The sequence below is a fragment of the Meleagris gallopavo genome, chromosome 1, assembly GCF_905368555.1.
Source record: "Meleagris gallopavo chromosome 1, MGAL_WU_HG_1.1, whole genome shotgun sequence".
NCBI lineage: Eukaryota > Metazoa > Chordata > Aves > Galliformes > Phasianidae > Meleagris > Meleagris gallopavo.
This window is the reverse complement of record NC_139404.1, coordinates 24,302,170-24,315,403: the sequence shown is the minus strand read 5'-3', so window position 1 is coordinate 24,315,403 and position 13,234 is coordinate 24,302,170. Positions and strand designations below refer to the sequence as shown.

At 36.9% G+C, this 13,234-nt stretch overlaps 1 protein-coding gene across 1 annotated transcript in view; it reads right to left on the bottom strand.

Annotated features, from left to right (window-relative positions):
- Nucleotides 1-619: 619 nt before the first annotated feature.
- ASZ1 (ankyrin repeat, SAM and basic leucine zipper domain containing 1) overlaps nt 620-13,234 on the bottom strand; it is a 39,579-nt gene continuing 26,964 nt past the window's right edge. Inside the window, exons 10-13 of the mRNA XM_085219014.1 lie at nt 11,086-11,198; nt 5,850-5,955; nt 5,314-5,427; nt 620-2,950 (exon numbers count right to left, since the gene is read on the bottom strand). Of these exons, the coding sequence (XP_085075140.1) occupies nt 2,801-2,950; nt 5,314-5,427; nt 5,850-5,955; nt 11,086-11,198 (483 nt within the window). The 3' untranslated portion in view covers nt 620-2,800. The remainder of the gene's footprint in view (nt 2,951-5,313; nt 5,428-5,849; nt 5,956-11,085; nt 11,199-13,234) is intronic.

Sequence of the window (13,234 nt, the reverse complement as noted above, 5' to 3'; positions counted from 1 at the left end):
CTCAATCCTCCTGCTTCCCCATTTGCACTACTGTAAAAGGAAAATAACCCTTCCCAGGGCTGGGAGGCTTACCTGCCTAATGTATGCAAAGCTCTTTAGCATTTTCCTCCCATCCCCTCATAGATGTGCAAATCACTGTACTATTACTATTCCAGGATAATGACTTTAATGTGATGACTTAAAGAAGAAGGCCTCTCAGCAGGGTTATTTTCATCTAAAGGCTGCCTCACCCGGTGCTGGCTGGAGGATTCAATTTGGACAGCATGGTTTAGGGGCCAGATTTTGCAGTAATCTCTTTGTTTCCTGCCCTATCGCAACCATACTGTGATACCCTCTCAAACAAGGAATTTGAAAAAGGCACTGGAACAACATGAAAGTGAATAAAGGACTTTGAAACTCATTGTTTAAGCCTGAGTCTGGAATCTGGAGAAAATACACTTTTTTTTTTTTTTTTTCCCCTTTCTCTTTAATGCTATGTTGAGTTAGAATAAACCTTATTTATTTGGCTCTTCACATATCCTACTCACCCAGCACAATTCATTCCTGACCAATGAAATGAGACACAGATCAAACTGGTTAGTCCAAGACCTTCATTTTTCATGTGTGATTTATGCCACTCTTGAACATTACAACACACAAAGGATGCTGATGACACAAAGCCTGTATTAATCCTGGAAGTTGTCTACATGGAAGTGTCACAATTTGATAATAAACACATGAAATAAGCAATGTTTAGAACATCTTAACAAGAGCAGCTTCCCTCAAATGCATTTTGGAGGCCAGTTTAGATTACTGTAGAAATGCACAACCCACTTCATCAACGAAGTGGTCAATTCAAGTAACTCTAAAGCAAAATAGAAATCATTTAAAAGAGAAGTACATTGGTTTTTTTGTACAACCTAACAGAAAGAAAAAAAAAAAAAGCTGTCCTCTCCTTATTTCAGTTTTAGATCCATGACATGAACTGACAGAACCAAATAATGAAATGGCACGCACAAAAGTGTAGTAGCAAAATGAAGACGTCTGGAATTTAAGCTATCATCTTTCTGCTGACTTCATGCATTTAGGAGTTCAGTACAACATTCAGACCCATGACTCATTTCTGCACAGAATATTTTATTGTAACTCTTAAACTAGAAAACATTTATCAGTGAATATTATGCATTATTCTCTCCCTCCCTTGCCCCAACATAGGTAAATTTACACTGACGACATCATTCATATTATTATAATTCAGTTAAATGCTGATAAATCTATTTTCTGGAGCAGCTTTCCTATTTAACTGCACAACCTGCAAGGTCAGCTTCAAAGGTCTGCAAAGAAGTGGATAATTTTTTTCAGACTTGTGGGGAAAAAAAAAATAATTTTCATTGCTGTCTCCAGTGGCAAGATGTACCAGTGGCAGGAAATGCATCTCTGGAGTGGCAGCTACTTGTAAATTCTTCACTCAAGTGGAGAAGCGAGGAATATCGAAGCTAAGAATCAGAATCCTCTCCAAGGGCTGTATCACAAACACCGTGTGTGTGGCTGAAATAATTCCACTTGCATAACGCACAGGTTGCAAAGACAATGTGAACAAGCTTCTGACCTGTAACACAATTACAATAGCAAAGAAACATACGAACGCCCAAGGTAGTTTTCTCAAATCAAAAGCAGAGAACAACTGTGACAGCAATAACTGCCTGGAGCAGCACTCAGTTTTTTACCTTCTCATTACTATTCTGCAGAGGGAGTATTCAAGATGATGACTGCACACATCTCAGGGAGCAGAGCACGCTAAAGCATGGCACACCCACTGAGTCTAATGATGGTTTTTCAGACTGCTTCTGTTTTGACAGAAGAACATCCCATCACAAACATGCAGCACTTTTACAAGCATTCACTGAAGTCTACAGAAATGTGATCTGGATTACTTAAACCAATTCCTCCTTTTTTTTTTTTTTTTTTTTTGCAACACACTCAGTGTGGAAACTGGTTGTAAAAACAGATATTAAAGTTTTGCTGCAGAATTAAACACACCTCTAAGTGATGAGAACCTTAGGAGGAAAATTAACATGAAGCGACTGTAGTGAAAGTCCAGATCAAGAAACACTATTATTCCTTCTAAGTTGCCTGCATTCTTATAACAAACAATTGCTATAAATCCTTTTAATATCCTTACAATCCTTTGTAGTGATAAAACTGTGATACAAGTAGACCTGAGGAAATGTATCTCAGGCATAATTTGAATAGCACAGTGCAGGGGGAAATGACTTTCAGACAACATATCTGCAGTCCTGTGGCTGTGAAAAATATACCTCACCATAAAGTTTTCCATAAGAATCTATGCCTGAGAAAAGAACTTCTTCAACATAAAAATCACATGATACTTAATGTTTAAAAAAAGAAACAAAGCAAAACACGCCTGCATTGCCAATTTACTTACAAGCATCCAAGACAAACAACAGTATTGCTTGATTACGTTTACCTATGTGAACAACAGCTGAACAGGTAACAGTTGTTACAACAACAGTTAAAACAAAAACTTGTGATCATTAAGTAATAACTATAACTTTAGGGAAAAAAAAAATATCACAGCTTTAATTAGATTTTGTACCTATAGTCTATACCAGAAATAACTTTGAATCTAAAACATTAAGATACATTAAAGCGAACAGATTTGATGTTTAATCATTTTACAGCTAGATCAAAATAGGTACCAAATGTAAATGTGACAGATATGATGAAACTACACAAATTTTCACGTGAATTCAGCTTTGCTACATACATTGAGCACAAGTTATTCACAGCAGTGAAAGAGTCAGCTTTTCTTTACCGCTAACTTAGTTATAAAAAAGAAAAACCCAAACCCAAGTAACGTTACTGCTCCCATTTTTACTAATCTTTTTTCCAAGGTGAGTGATTTTTCTGGAAACACCACTAGGCTGAGGTCACTCCTCTGCTCTTCTTCCTGAGGCAGATGTTAAATCATGAAAAAAACGTAACAGAAAAGGTTAGTGTGAAGGTTTCTGAAGTGTGTGACAAAGTATAACTCTGGATTCTTAGGACGGAAATGCCCCTTTCTAACTGCACGCCTGGGCCTTAATTCAATGGAAATAAATATGCACAAACCTTTATTTTATCTGATGCTCAATGGCTCTTTATGTAACACATTCTAGAAAACAAATCATTTACAAACTGAATTCCTCTGGAGTGAAACATATTGCCAACACATGCTACAAAAATCCGATACCAAACTTTAATCATCCAATATTTAAACCTATTTTTTTGTTATTAATTTTTTTTTTTTTTATTTAATTACAAGAATAACTGTTTATTGAAACAGAAAGTTAAATATGTAACAGATCAAGCTTTCAAGACTTTTTAAAATTGAAGTGTCAGGAAAAGTATCTCACAAATGCCTGCCCAAATATCTACTGAAGTTGAGTGGAGCCTTGCCATGAAGTGCAGCAGGGTTGGGTCCTGCTTCCCTCCCTTAGTTTATAATGCTTGGCAGGCCAACCCACTTTAAACATCACTTACAAAAATTGCATGTCATGCACTTAACATGTATTGCAAAGAAGTACTGTTATGACTAAGCTTAGCAAGTGTATGCAGATCATTTTAAAAGTAATGCCTCCTATTTATTTCCACAGAAACTCCAAAAGCAACAAAGAGCACGATAACAACATTTGATAGAGCAAACTCCCAGCTACAAAACACTATTTTTCAATATAATCGCTGCCAGTAGCTGTGCATTTTCACCAGCAATGAACAAGATCCTGTATGCTGCACTCCTCACAATCCGCACCAGTGGAGGTGACCCACTGCCACAGCCACCACTATTGAAATACACTGCCTCACTGTGCTCACATCTGCTGTTTGGTGTCCACAGACGCTCAACAAGCAGCAATGAACGTCAGCGGGTTCCATTTTTCCCTGCATGGAGGAATTCGGTGACACACCTTTGCTTCATATGCCCTTTTATGTCAGATGCCATTCTGTCAGACTGCCCCTCTGCTGCCATCTGTCACATGGCAATGGCAACAAACGTAATGGGATATTGGTGGGAAGGTTCAACCTCTACTGCCATCCCACCAACATCTGCCTCTGACGTCATGGGCTGATACAGTAAAATATTACTAACAGAGCAGCCCTGTTACTACTGAAGATTTAGATAAAGGGAATTAGCACATTGCTATATAAGAGGTTTCACTGTTTCATTTAAATTCACACTTTTCATAATAAATATTTCAGAGCTCTCCAGTGATTCAAAACCGGTCCACCATAAATTAAGAAATACCAAAATGCTTTGGATTAAGGTCTTCATCAGTGGATGAAATAAACACTACAGTATTTTAATAGAACAGGAATTAGATTTTTGAAATAATTGGAAGGCTAACATTTATTGTCTTTTTAGCAGTAAGTACAGAGCCACCATGCTACATCTTGGCAGCTACAAAATCTTAAGTACGTATGAGAGTAAGTGCAAGTAGCACCTAAACTTAGGCCTACCCCACTCCCTTACAACTGGCCTGCACCCACAGGAGGCAGATACATACACGCAGTTGACTTCTGCATATGCAAACTAAGAAACACAAACAGCTAGAAGTTCTTCATTCCAACCTCTTAAATATATTTGGTGTTAAGTGATTTATTAGGAGAAGGCTGTTATACTACGTTAGATTTACTTAAACTACAGGAAACTGCATTAGAAGCATTATACTCAAAGTCTGAGTTCCACATGGCTTCATTTAGTAACAGATTCCTTTCTGACACTGATGCTCCATTTACTCTATTCCAGCAGCCATTCATTTTACTAGCCTATTACTTAAAATGACCCCAACTGACAAGAGCATATCATTGTGTTGGTCTGAGAAAGACTGATGTGGTGCTAACATCTAGCCTTGACCTCTCCCACCCTCTTCTTTTGTCACTCTGTGAAGTTATCTGGGATGCCTCTGATTCAATCCATAAAACCGTACTATCTTCCTTGAGAGTCAATAATTCCAAACAAAAGATTCCTTAATTAAGACGTATTCAGAGTGGCATTTATGCCACAGTGGGATATTTCCCACTCACTTATTTCCTGTGATATAAAGAAAAAGATGGACTACATCTCCCTTTGGAGACTCTCCACACAGTTTTAGAATATTTTAGATTATTTCACTTTGTTATGGAGAGGTGGAGAGCCAGACTGGGAAGTGGCAGTCGCAATGTTCAGATTGCAGCTGGTAGAAAAAGGTATCAAACATTTCACCGATGAACATCACATTCAATACTGCACACAGAAACTTATATACAGTAAGTAATAGCCTCACTCCTCACACCCACCTTTGCCACAAGTTCGTTCAGTCTCTTAACTTCTTCTCCCAACTTTTCAACATTGCAAATCAAGTCTCTGCAAACTTCAATGTATCTTTCAGTTGGTGCCCACCGCAGAACCATCTGTTAAGAGTCAGAGTTATTTGCTACAATGACTGTACTTCATAACTTAATACAAGTTGATGTAGCATAAAAGACAGTGTCAGAAAAAGTTTATAACTTCATTTCTGTCAGGTTTTCATTGTATGATTTATGCGTGATATTGATCTACTATTCTCCTTAAGCCTTTCTGGAAACTTGTCACTTGAATCCCTTGAATCAACAGCAGAAACACTGAAAAGCAGATTTATCTTTAGTTGGGTGATTTAACTTTTTGAAACAAATTGTTCAAAAAAGCCCCCTGCATTAGAGACAGAACATTGGACAGTTCTATAAAACTAAAAGTAATCAAGACAGTTGATTAGTATACACATTTGTCATTTTACAGAGGTAGAATAATACTATTCCCCCAAACTCTAAATCATTTTTCCCCTTTTGTTGAATACCTTGTGAGAATTTTCGAGGAAGTGTTTATTTATGGTCTGCACAGGAACAGTCAGGTTGCTACACTCTTTATTTAACTTCTGAAGAAACTTGAGGCATTCATCTCCACTACCAAAAGAAAACCATATGCCATTAATCTGTAAAATGTTATGTCTTCCTGCTAGCTAAGTATCATCTATGTATTTTCAACACTGGCTAGTGAGTGAATCAGACACGCAATTTCATTACAATAAAAAACCCAGTCTGTTTAACACAGGGTAGTTAAGCACTAACATATAACATCTTAGCAAGCTGCACACTTTGACTGTCCATACCAATGCTCCTTCCCATCTCCTCCAGCTCCTCCCTCCCATTCTGGTAGGACAACAAAATGTTACGCTACCCAGAATATTTAGCTACACATAGAACTGAAGAACTATCAATCTAAAGCATTTTGGAAACATTGTGTTAACCTCCACTTCTATTTCTCATTTTCAATCCTGTTTTTATCAATGAAAACATTTCATTACCTGCTGCAAGTGGTGTTTTGTATGACATTACACATAATAACCATTATTCCTGTGCATGTGAGCACAGAGATCACAGTCTTGCAATACCAGGAACAGACAACTAAGTCAACTTTATACTGATGTAGCAGAACTTGTGACTGAAGCTTATATTTTTGAGGTGGGAAGAAAAAGTATCCTGGTTTGTATTTTGGAGCTAGGACTGAAATGGCTAGCCTACAGGCATTTTGTCTCCAGCACAGCTGAAGAGTGAAGAATCTGATTATACTCTCTTGGGCCCTGGATGTGGAAATACATTCCTTAAAGTCTAAAATATCTGATGTTATCTACTTTGAAGGAAATGTAAACTCAATACTCAAATATAAGCAGGAAGATAACTCTGAAAATCGGTTTGATCAGTCTTCAAAATTGGAGGAAAGGATACGGGAACTTAATAGACTAATTTCAATGCTAAGTTTTTAGAGCAAGCTATAAGCCATCCAGGTGAATAACACCAGGACCAATATAAAAGACTATTACAAGCTGATATCGCCCTATCACAGAACCTCATTACATTTACTGTGTAAATGGATTCAAACTGCAACGCTCCTCTTCTCCCTACTGCCATCTGCTACTGAATCCAAATTCGGCACACTCACACCCTCTTACCTACATGCCTCCTCCAATGGCAAAAAGGTCTAAATGCAATGTGCCAGGCACGTAAACTAAGCCACAAACCTGTGTGGTGCAGGTGCCCAAGAAGAGGCTGGATTTGGCTCACAGACTGTTTTCGTTCAACTTTCAGCTTCTTCCCATGACAACATATACTCCAATCAAGCAATACTGATCTGCTTACTGGCAAAACATTTACTTCCTAAAAACAGCTAAAAAGCTGGGGCCTGATATACTGTAGTATCCAGATAAGCAGAAACAAGCAAGACTGGAGACTCAACTCTTAAGGAACAATTCTCCATCAGGAAGGGAGAAGTCTGTCAACAAAACCAGAACCAAATTCTCACAGAGCATTACCCACAGCTAGGACTGTGTTTTAGAATAATTTATTTCCTAAAATTTTCATTTTATATTTGTTCAAAGTATCTCTGCTTAAAGCAGCTGTTCCTTTGCTCTACATCTCAGCTTCCAAAGCAGAGCCTAACATTCTGTCAGCCCTATGAACAGTCCTCTGTGCCTGAACCTCAGCACCAACTTCCAATCTTCTAGTTTTTCTTGGTGGAAGATGCAAACACCAAATCCAGCCCCTGTGAATTCACCACCTAATCAGTCTGTATAATAACAGTACGTTCAGGCAGAGAAAAATGAAGAAATGTTATGTTTCACGTACACAGTAATCCAGTTAAAAAAAAAGCACACAGAAAATTAAGATACTATAAAGCATTTAATAATTTTGAAAACACATCCTGTAAATGTAAATCTCTTCCTACATTATATAAATTAACTGTGATTTCAAAAATGAGTTTTTAATGCATCATTCAACTCTGGTGTAAGATGACTGCGAGCAAAGTCTCCACTGCTGCTCAGAATGTCTGTGATCTGCAACACTGCCCAACAACCAAGACCTTACCACTTCAAACAGAAATACACAGAAGCATCGGCAGGAGTGCTGGAGATTGAAAACCAAGATTGTTCAGAGTCTGACATGAAGAAATGGAAATGAGAAAGCCTATTATTTTTATAAATGAAATTACTATTTATTTCAGAACAATATAACAACAATTATATTTAAAATCAACACTAAGCAAACTAATCACATCTAGAGGTAAGAAAAGTTTCTCCCATGTTACTTCAACTGAGAAACTCATGAAAACTTTCTTCTATTTAGAAAGAATTTATTAGCAAGCTAGAATCAGTTATGGCACCTTCCGTCTTATCAGAAAAGGAATTATTTTTGTTGAGCATAGTTCTAGAATTCCTACAGTAAAGCATTGTAAATATTTTTCCAACATTACGCCTCATACTTCTTTATTATACAAATAGAAATTCCATGAAAATATTTTTAAGAACTATCTGCTGCAGTGACGTTATTTCCATTTGGAAGTATTTGGAAACAAAAATAACATTTTCAAAAACCTCATCACTTTTTAAAAGAATTAATGGCTGTCAAAATATCAGTGGCTAAACACTGCTAGACAGTCTGCGAGTTTATAATCAATCAGTTCAGCATTTTCTACTATGTTAGTTTTTTTATGACTTAATGACTGATCTTCCTTCTCACAGAATGACTTTGAACAAATGGCAAGTAAAATCTTTATATAAGAGCAGGTAAACAGAGTATGATTTTAGTCTCAAGGTCAGATTCCTGAAATACATGTCAAGCCATTTTTTAGAAAGCTATGCAGTACTCGCCTGAACTGAAGTGCTGTCATATTTTTTGTACTTAAGTCTTCAATCAATTACTTTCTGGTTTTGTGATCTATATAGGTTTCAAAACTGTGTAGTACTTAGAATTCTATAGGATGATCATGTTACTGGTGTGTGAGTCTGTACCTGACATTAAGTGCTTGCTTCCACTCTCTGCGCCTCATACACGCCCCTACTACTAACTTTGTCTATTATTCCACTTATTTCCCATTTAATCTTTTTTAGCTGTCCTGCTTGAATGTGTAAACTAAATGCCATTTGCTACTGGCCAATCTAAAAAAGCATACATTTCTAACATAAAACAATGTGTGAAGCTTGAACTGGTCTTCTTAAACTGAAACTAAGGATTCCTTGATGAAGAATCAAAATCATTTTCCAAAAGTGCCTAACATGGACACAGGAATCCAGATGACCAGTCTACTTTCTCAGCTCAACAGCAAAGCCTCTATTTTAACAAGAAAAAGCCCAAGTGCTGCCAGAAAGTACAGATGTCATGATGCTTTGTACCCTCTTCCATACCAGAACCAGACTCTCTGGTCTTGCAGCACACGTGGTAGTTTGCACCTTAATTCTCTTTCAGAAATAAATAAGTACTTGCTTTGACAGAGAAATCTCAGAGACAAGAAGGCAGTACCAAGGTCCTGCATTAAAACATGAACACCTGGTTCTCCCAGCTCACCTCAATCTTGCAAGTGCTTCCCATTTCAAGAGCCTTGCGCGTCCTCTCATCCCACAATTCAAACTTGGTATCACGGCACAAAAATCTAACTGAAAAAGCCTACAAAGACTTTTTCGTTTGAACACAGTAATGGTTACAGAAACAGGCAGGGTGCCAGCGTCAGAAGCAATCAGTATATTTAAGAGTGATTAAACAGGAGTGGAGAATGCAGTAGACAGAATCACGACATGAGGGCTAAAGCACAGTGTCACTGTGATTCAGCTGCCTCCAGAGGATGGATGGTGACATATACAAAATGCACTTGAACCCTGGCACATTCTTCAGTCCAACTTACAGCACAATGTCAAGTTTAGCCTTACAGCCTCCACAAAAGGCAGACAGGTCTCACCAGAGTTCTGGAGAAGGAAGAAATAGCTAAGAAAGCTGTCAAGCCACTACTCAAGAGACAAGATGTGGGCTTCAAGCACTTCCCTATACACACACTTTAAAGACAAACTGCACTCACTTTTCTAGATAGAAGAAAATTATGTAATGAACAGATCAGATACAAGGAGGAGTTTGTCACAATCTATGCAAAGAAGATGACAATGCCATGCAAGTGGTGATGAGACTGGGAAGAGAGAAAACTAGTAGAGAGAGCCTAACTTGTGAGACAGCTACAGTATGGGGATGGTGCAGTATCTCCTAAACAGAGCAGTCTTACCCAAGCTGAACAAAGATAGTACAGCTAACAAAGGCTTCTGAAAGGCAAACCACAGTTCTGTGCTGAGGTCCGTTTTTAAAGTATCCAAGTGGTCTTACTCTTCAGAAACAGTTCTACAGCTCTGGGAGGTAACATGCAAGAAGATATGAACACAGAATCTAAATTCAAGTCAACAGCTCTCTTCTAGATAAAACATTCACACAACAAAACAGAAGGATAAGAGGTTTAAGAAATTTTAAGACACCTCTACCCTTATTACAGTCTTCATTCCTCTTTTTGTGGTAGATATGGGAACTGCTCTACGAGCATCTAGGAGACAGGTAAAATTTAATAATACTGTTTCTAGAAAAACAAGGAAAAAAATCCAGAAATCTACATGAATTAGATGGACACAGACAAGTAGTTAATTAATCGGTTGAAAATTAAACCCATATGCAGAAATAATATACACCTCTGCCTCCCACTTTTTAATTGCATTTTACTCTCATATTTCATAGCAGTACTAACAATCTGTCTTGTCTAAAGACACAATGGAGAATTACACAGGTCATATTGTTTAAAGTTTGAAAGTGTCAATGATGCTCTTGAAGCATGGGTAAGCAAACAGAGCAAGCTTATCAGAATAATTAAAGAATGAGTTAATATTGGAGCCAGAGAAGTCGCCTGATATAAACACACCTATTGAAACATGTGCACAGCAGTGCAGGTCTGAGATACAGATAAAGAATTCATCACTCAGAGATACCAAAATAATGAAATAAGATTGCAACATAACTGATAAAAAGATTCCTATGGCAGGAAGCTGTGCTTCTAACTTTCTTTGTACAAAATGCACCTACTATCATTCCTTGTGATCCACTAACAGGCATCCTATGAATGTTTATGCATAGGATGAGGTGCCAGAGAATCTAAGCTTCATGCTATAGAAAATACTGCAGTTACCTTAAATAGTTTGCATTCCAGTTTACTTTCCTTAGAAACACAGTTATTACCTGACTTCCAGATTCGCTAATTCAGGAAGGTCTCTAAATCTTGTTTCTTCCACTTGCAGCTCATTAATGGCATCTAGGAGTTTCTGTTGATCTACAGGATTTGTAATACCTATCTAAATTCAAAAAGTAATTTCAGATATATGATTTAGTTTTAACATGTATTAAACATAAAACAGTTCAGTACTGTTCATTTTATGAGTTATAATTAAGAGTCAAAAGAAGTTACTTTTAAGTAATCAACTATGTATTTCCAAAGGAAATTAGAATTAAAAAAAACATAGTAATAATAGAAAATAAGACAAGAACCAAGTAGGAGCCAAACTGATCTTGCACAGGATACTCAGAAATCTGGGTATTAAAAAACATTAGCAGTAGTTTTTATAAGTACCCCTCTTGTTAAGATCTTATGCTTCACTAATTCACAATCATCTAAGCCATCTTACAGTGAGAAACAACTAATCATCACAACACTGATACAGTGTTAATAGTTCGCATTATTTTTTTCTGAGCTAAGTCTGCATCAAATTGTAAATTAGAAAGAAAGAGTCCAAATTACAAGAAGGTTTTTATGTGTTTTTGGACACGTATTTTACTTCTTCCTGTTAGGGAAACCTGTCTTGCAAAGTATCATATCTCTTCCAAAAACCCTATTTTTTCAAGAGTTTTGTGGTACTATCTAGTATGAACCATTTCTTACTATTTACAAAACAAACTGAGATCTAACAACAGTCATCTCATGACACAGTAGTAAATTTGCTGCTCATAAATCAGCTTAACTACAATTAGAAAAATCAAATGAACTCTTCAAGGACAGAGCAGGAGTTACTCCTGAACATTAAATTTGGCCTAAAGCGAGAACTATTATGATTAGAACTGATTTTGATTTATCTTCTCGTTCCTTGAACAAGCAAATAAGGATATAGCTTTCTGATCAGTGTACCAGACACATGTTCTAATTTGGGTTCCTACAAATAAAAGATAACTACATCGTTCTGTGAACAGATCAGTTGACTGAGCACTCACACAACACCTTGTAGATATGCCTTGTGAAGAAAGAACTGTCAAAGAAACTGTCACAAAGTCTACCATCAGCACAGTACTTTTTGAATTGAGAAGTAGCAGGTGCAGAACTTGAGAAGAAAAGGACCAGTCCAAACTTCTTTTCAAAGTAGACAATTTTCTTTTCCAGATCACTTATGCTGAAAAGGAAAATTTAGCCATAATCTGACCATTCATGCAATGATGAAATGGAACAAGATGTGTGTATGAATAGAACATGAACAGTCTGTGAAGCCCTTCTTCTTCCTTATGGATGAGGAAACTTTTAGGCTAGTAATAGTTCAGTTATACTCTGCAGACTGTATAGTGCAACTACTATTTTTTAAGTGGCCATATGTCTAAGAAAGAATAAGTGTTGTATATGGATTTACTTATATCTGTAGAACAGACTACACATAGTCCATATTTTTATTTTAGGTACATAGATTTACTTTGTTTTTATACTTCATACTTAAACTTTAAGTATAAAGTAAAATGAAAAAAAAATCACTAAAAACTTGCGTACCAGCATTAACATTCTCTGTCATTTTTTAGACAGAAATAATAGAAGAAGGTGAGTAACAGATTGCCTCAAGTGAAAGATGGCATGCTTCTCAGATAACATACCAGTGAGGTTATATATGAACTCTTTGTCATGTTGCCCAAATGGTCACTATTTTTTATTCACTTTATTTTCTGCCAAGTATAAAATGTTTTTTTGTGTGTGGGAAGGTGGTCAGAGGAAGGAGAGTCTTGGCACTGCGATACAGAAGTATGCAGACTAGATAACTCTCAGAGATGAAGTTAAACTGCTGGCTTATATTTTGATGCGTCAAATTTTTATTACACATTCTCTAAGAGGATGCCAATTTCTTCTTTAATAACCTAAAAGACAGCGAGACAGGAATTTTCTCAGTTCAAAATGCATCAAGTATTCATGGCACTGCCTTATGAGATACTCAAAAAAACATGCCTCTCCTCCAGTAAAAAAAAAATAAAATTCAAGTGTCACAAGAAGAACAAGCAGACAAAAACCTCCAAATGTTGTATAGACTTGTCCCAGTATACTGAACAGACATGTCTCAGTATGGAACAGTTTATAACTTGAAGG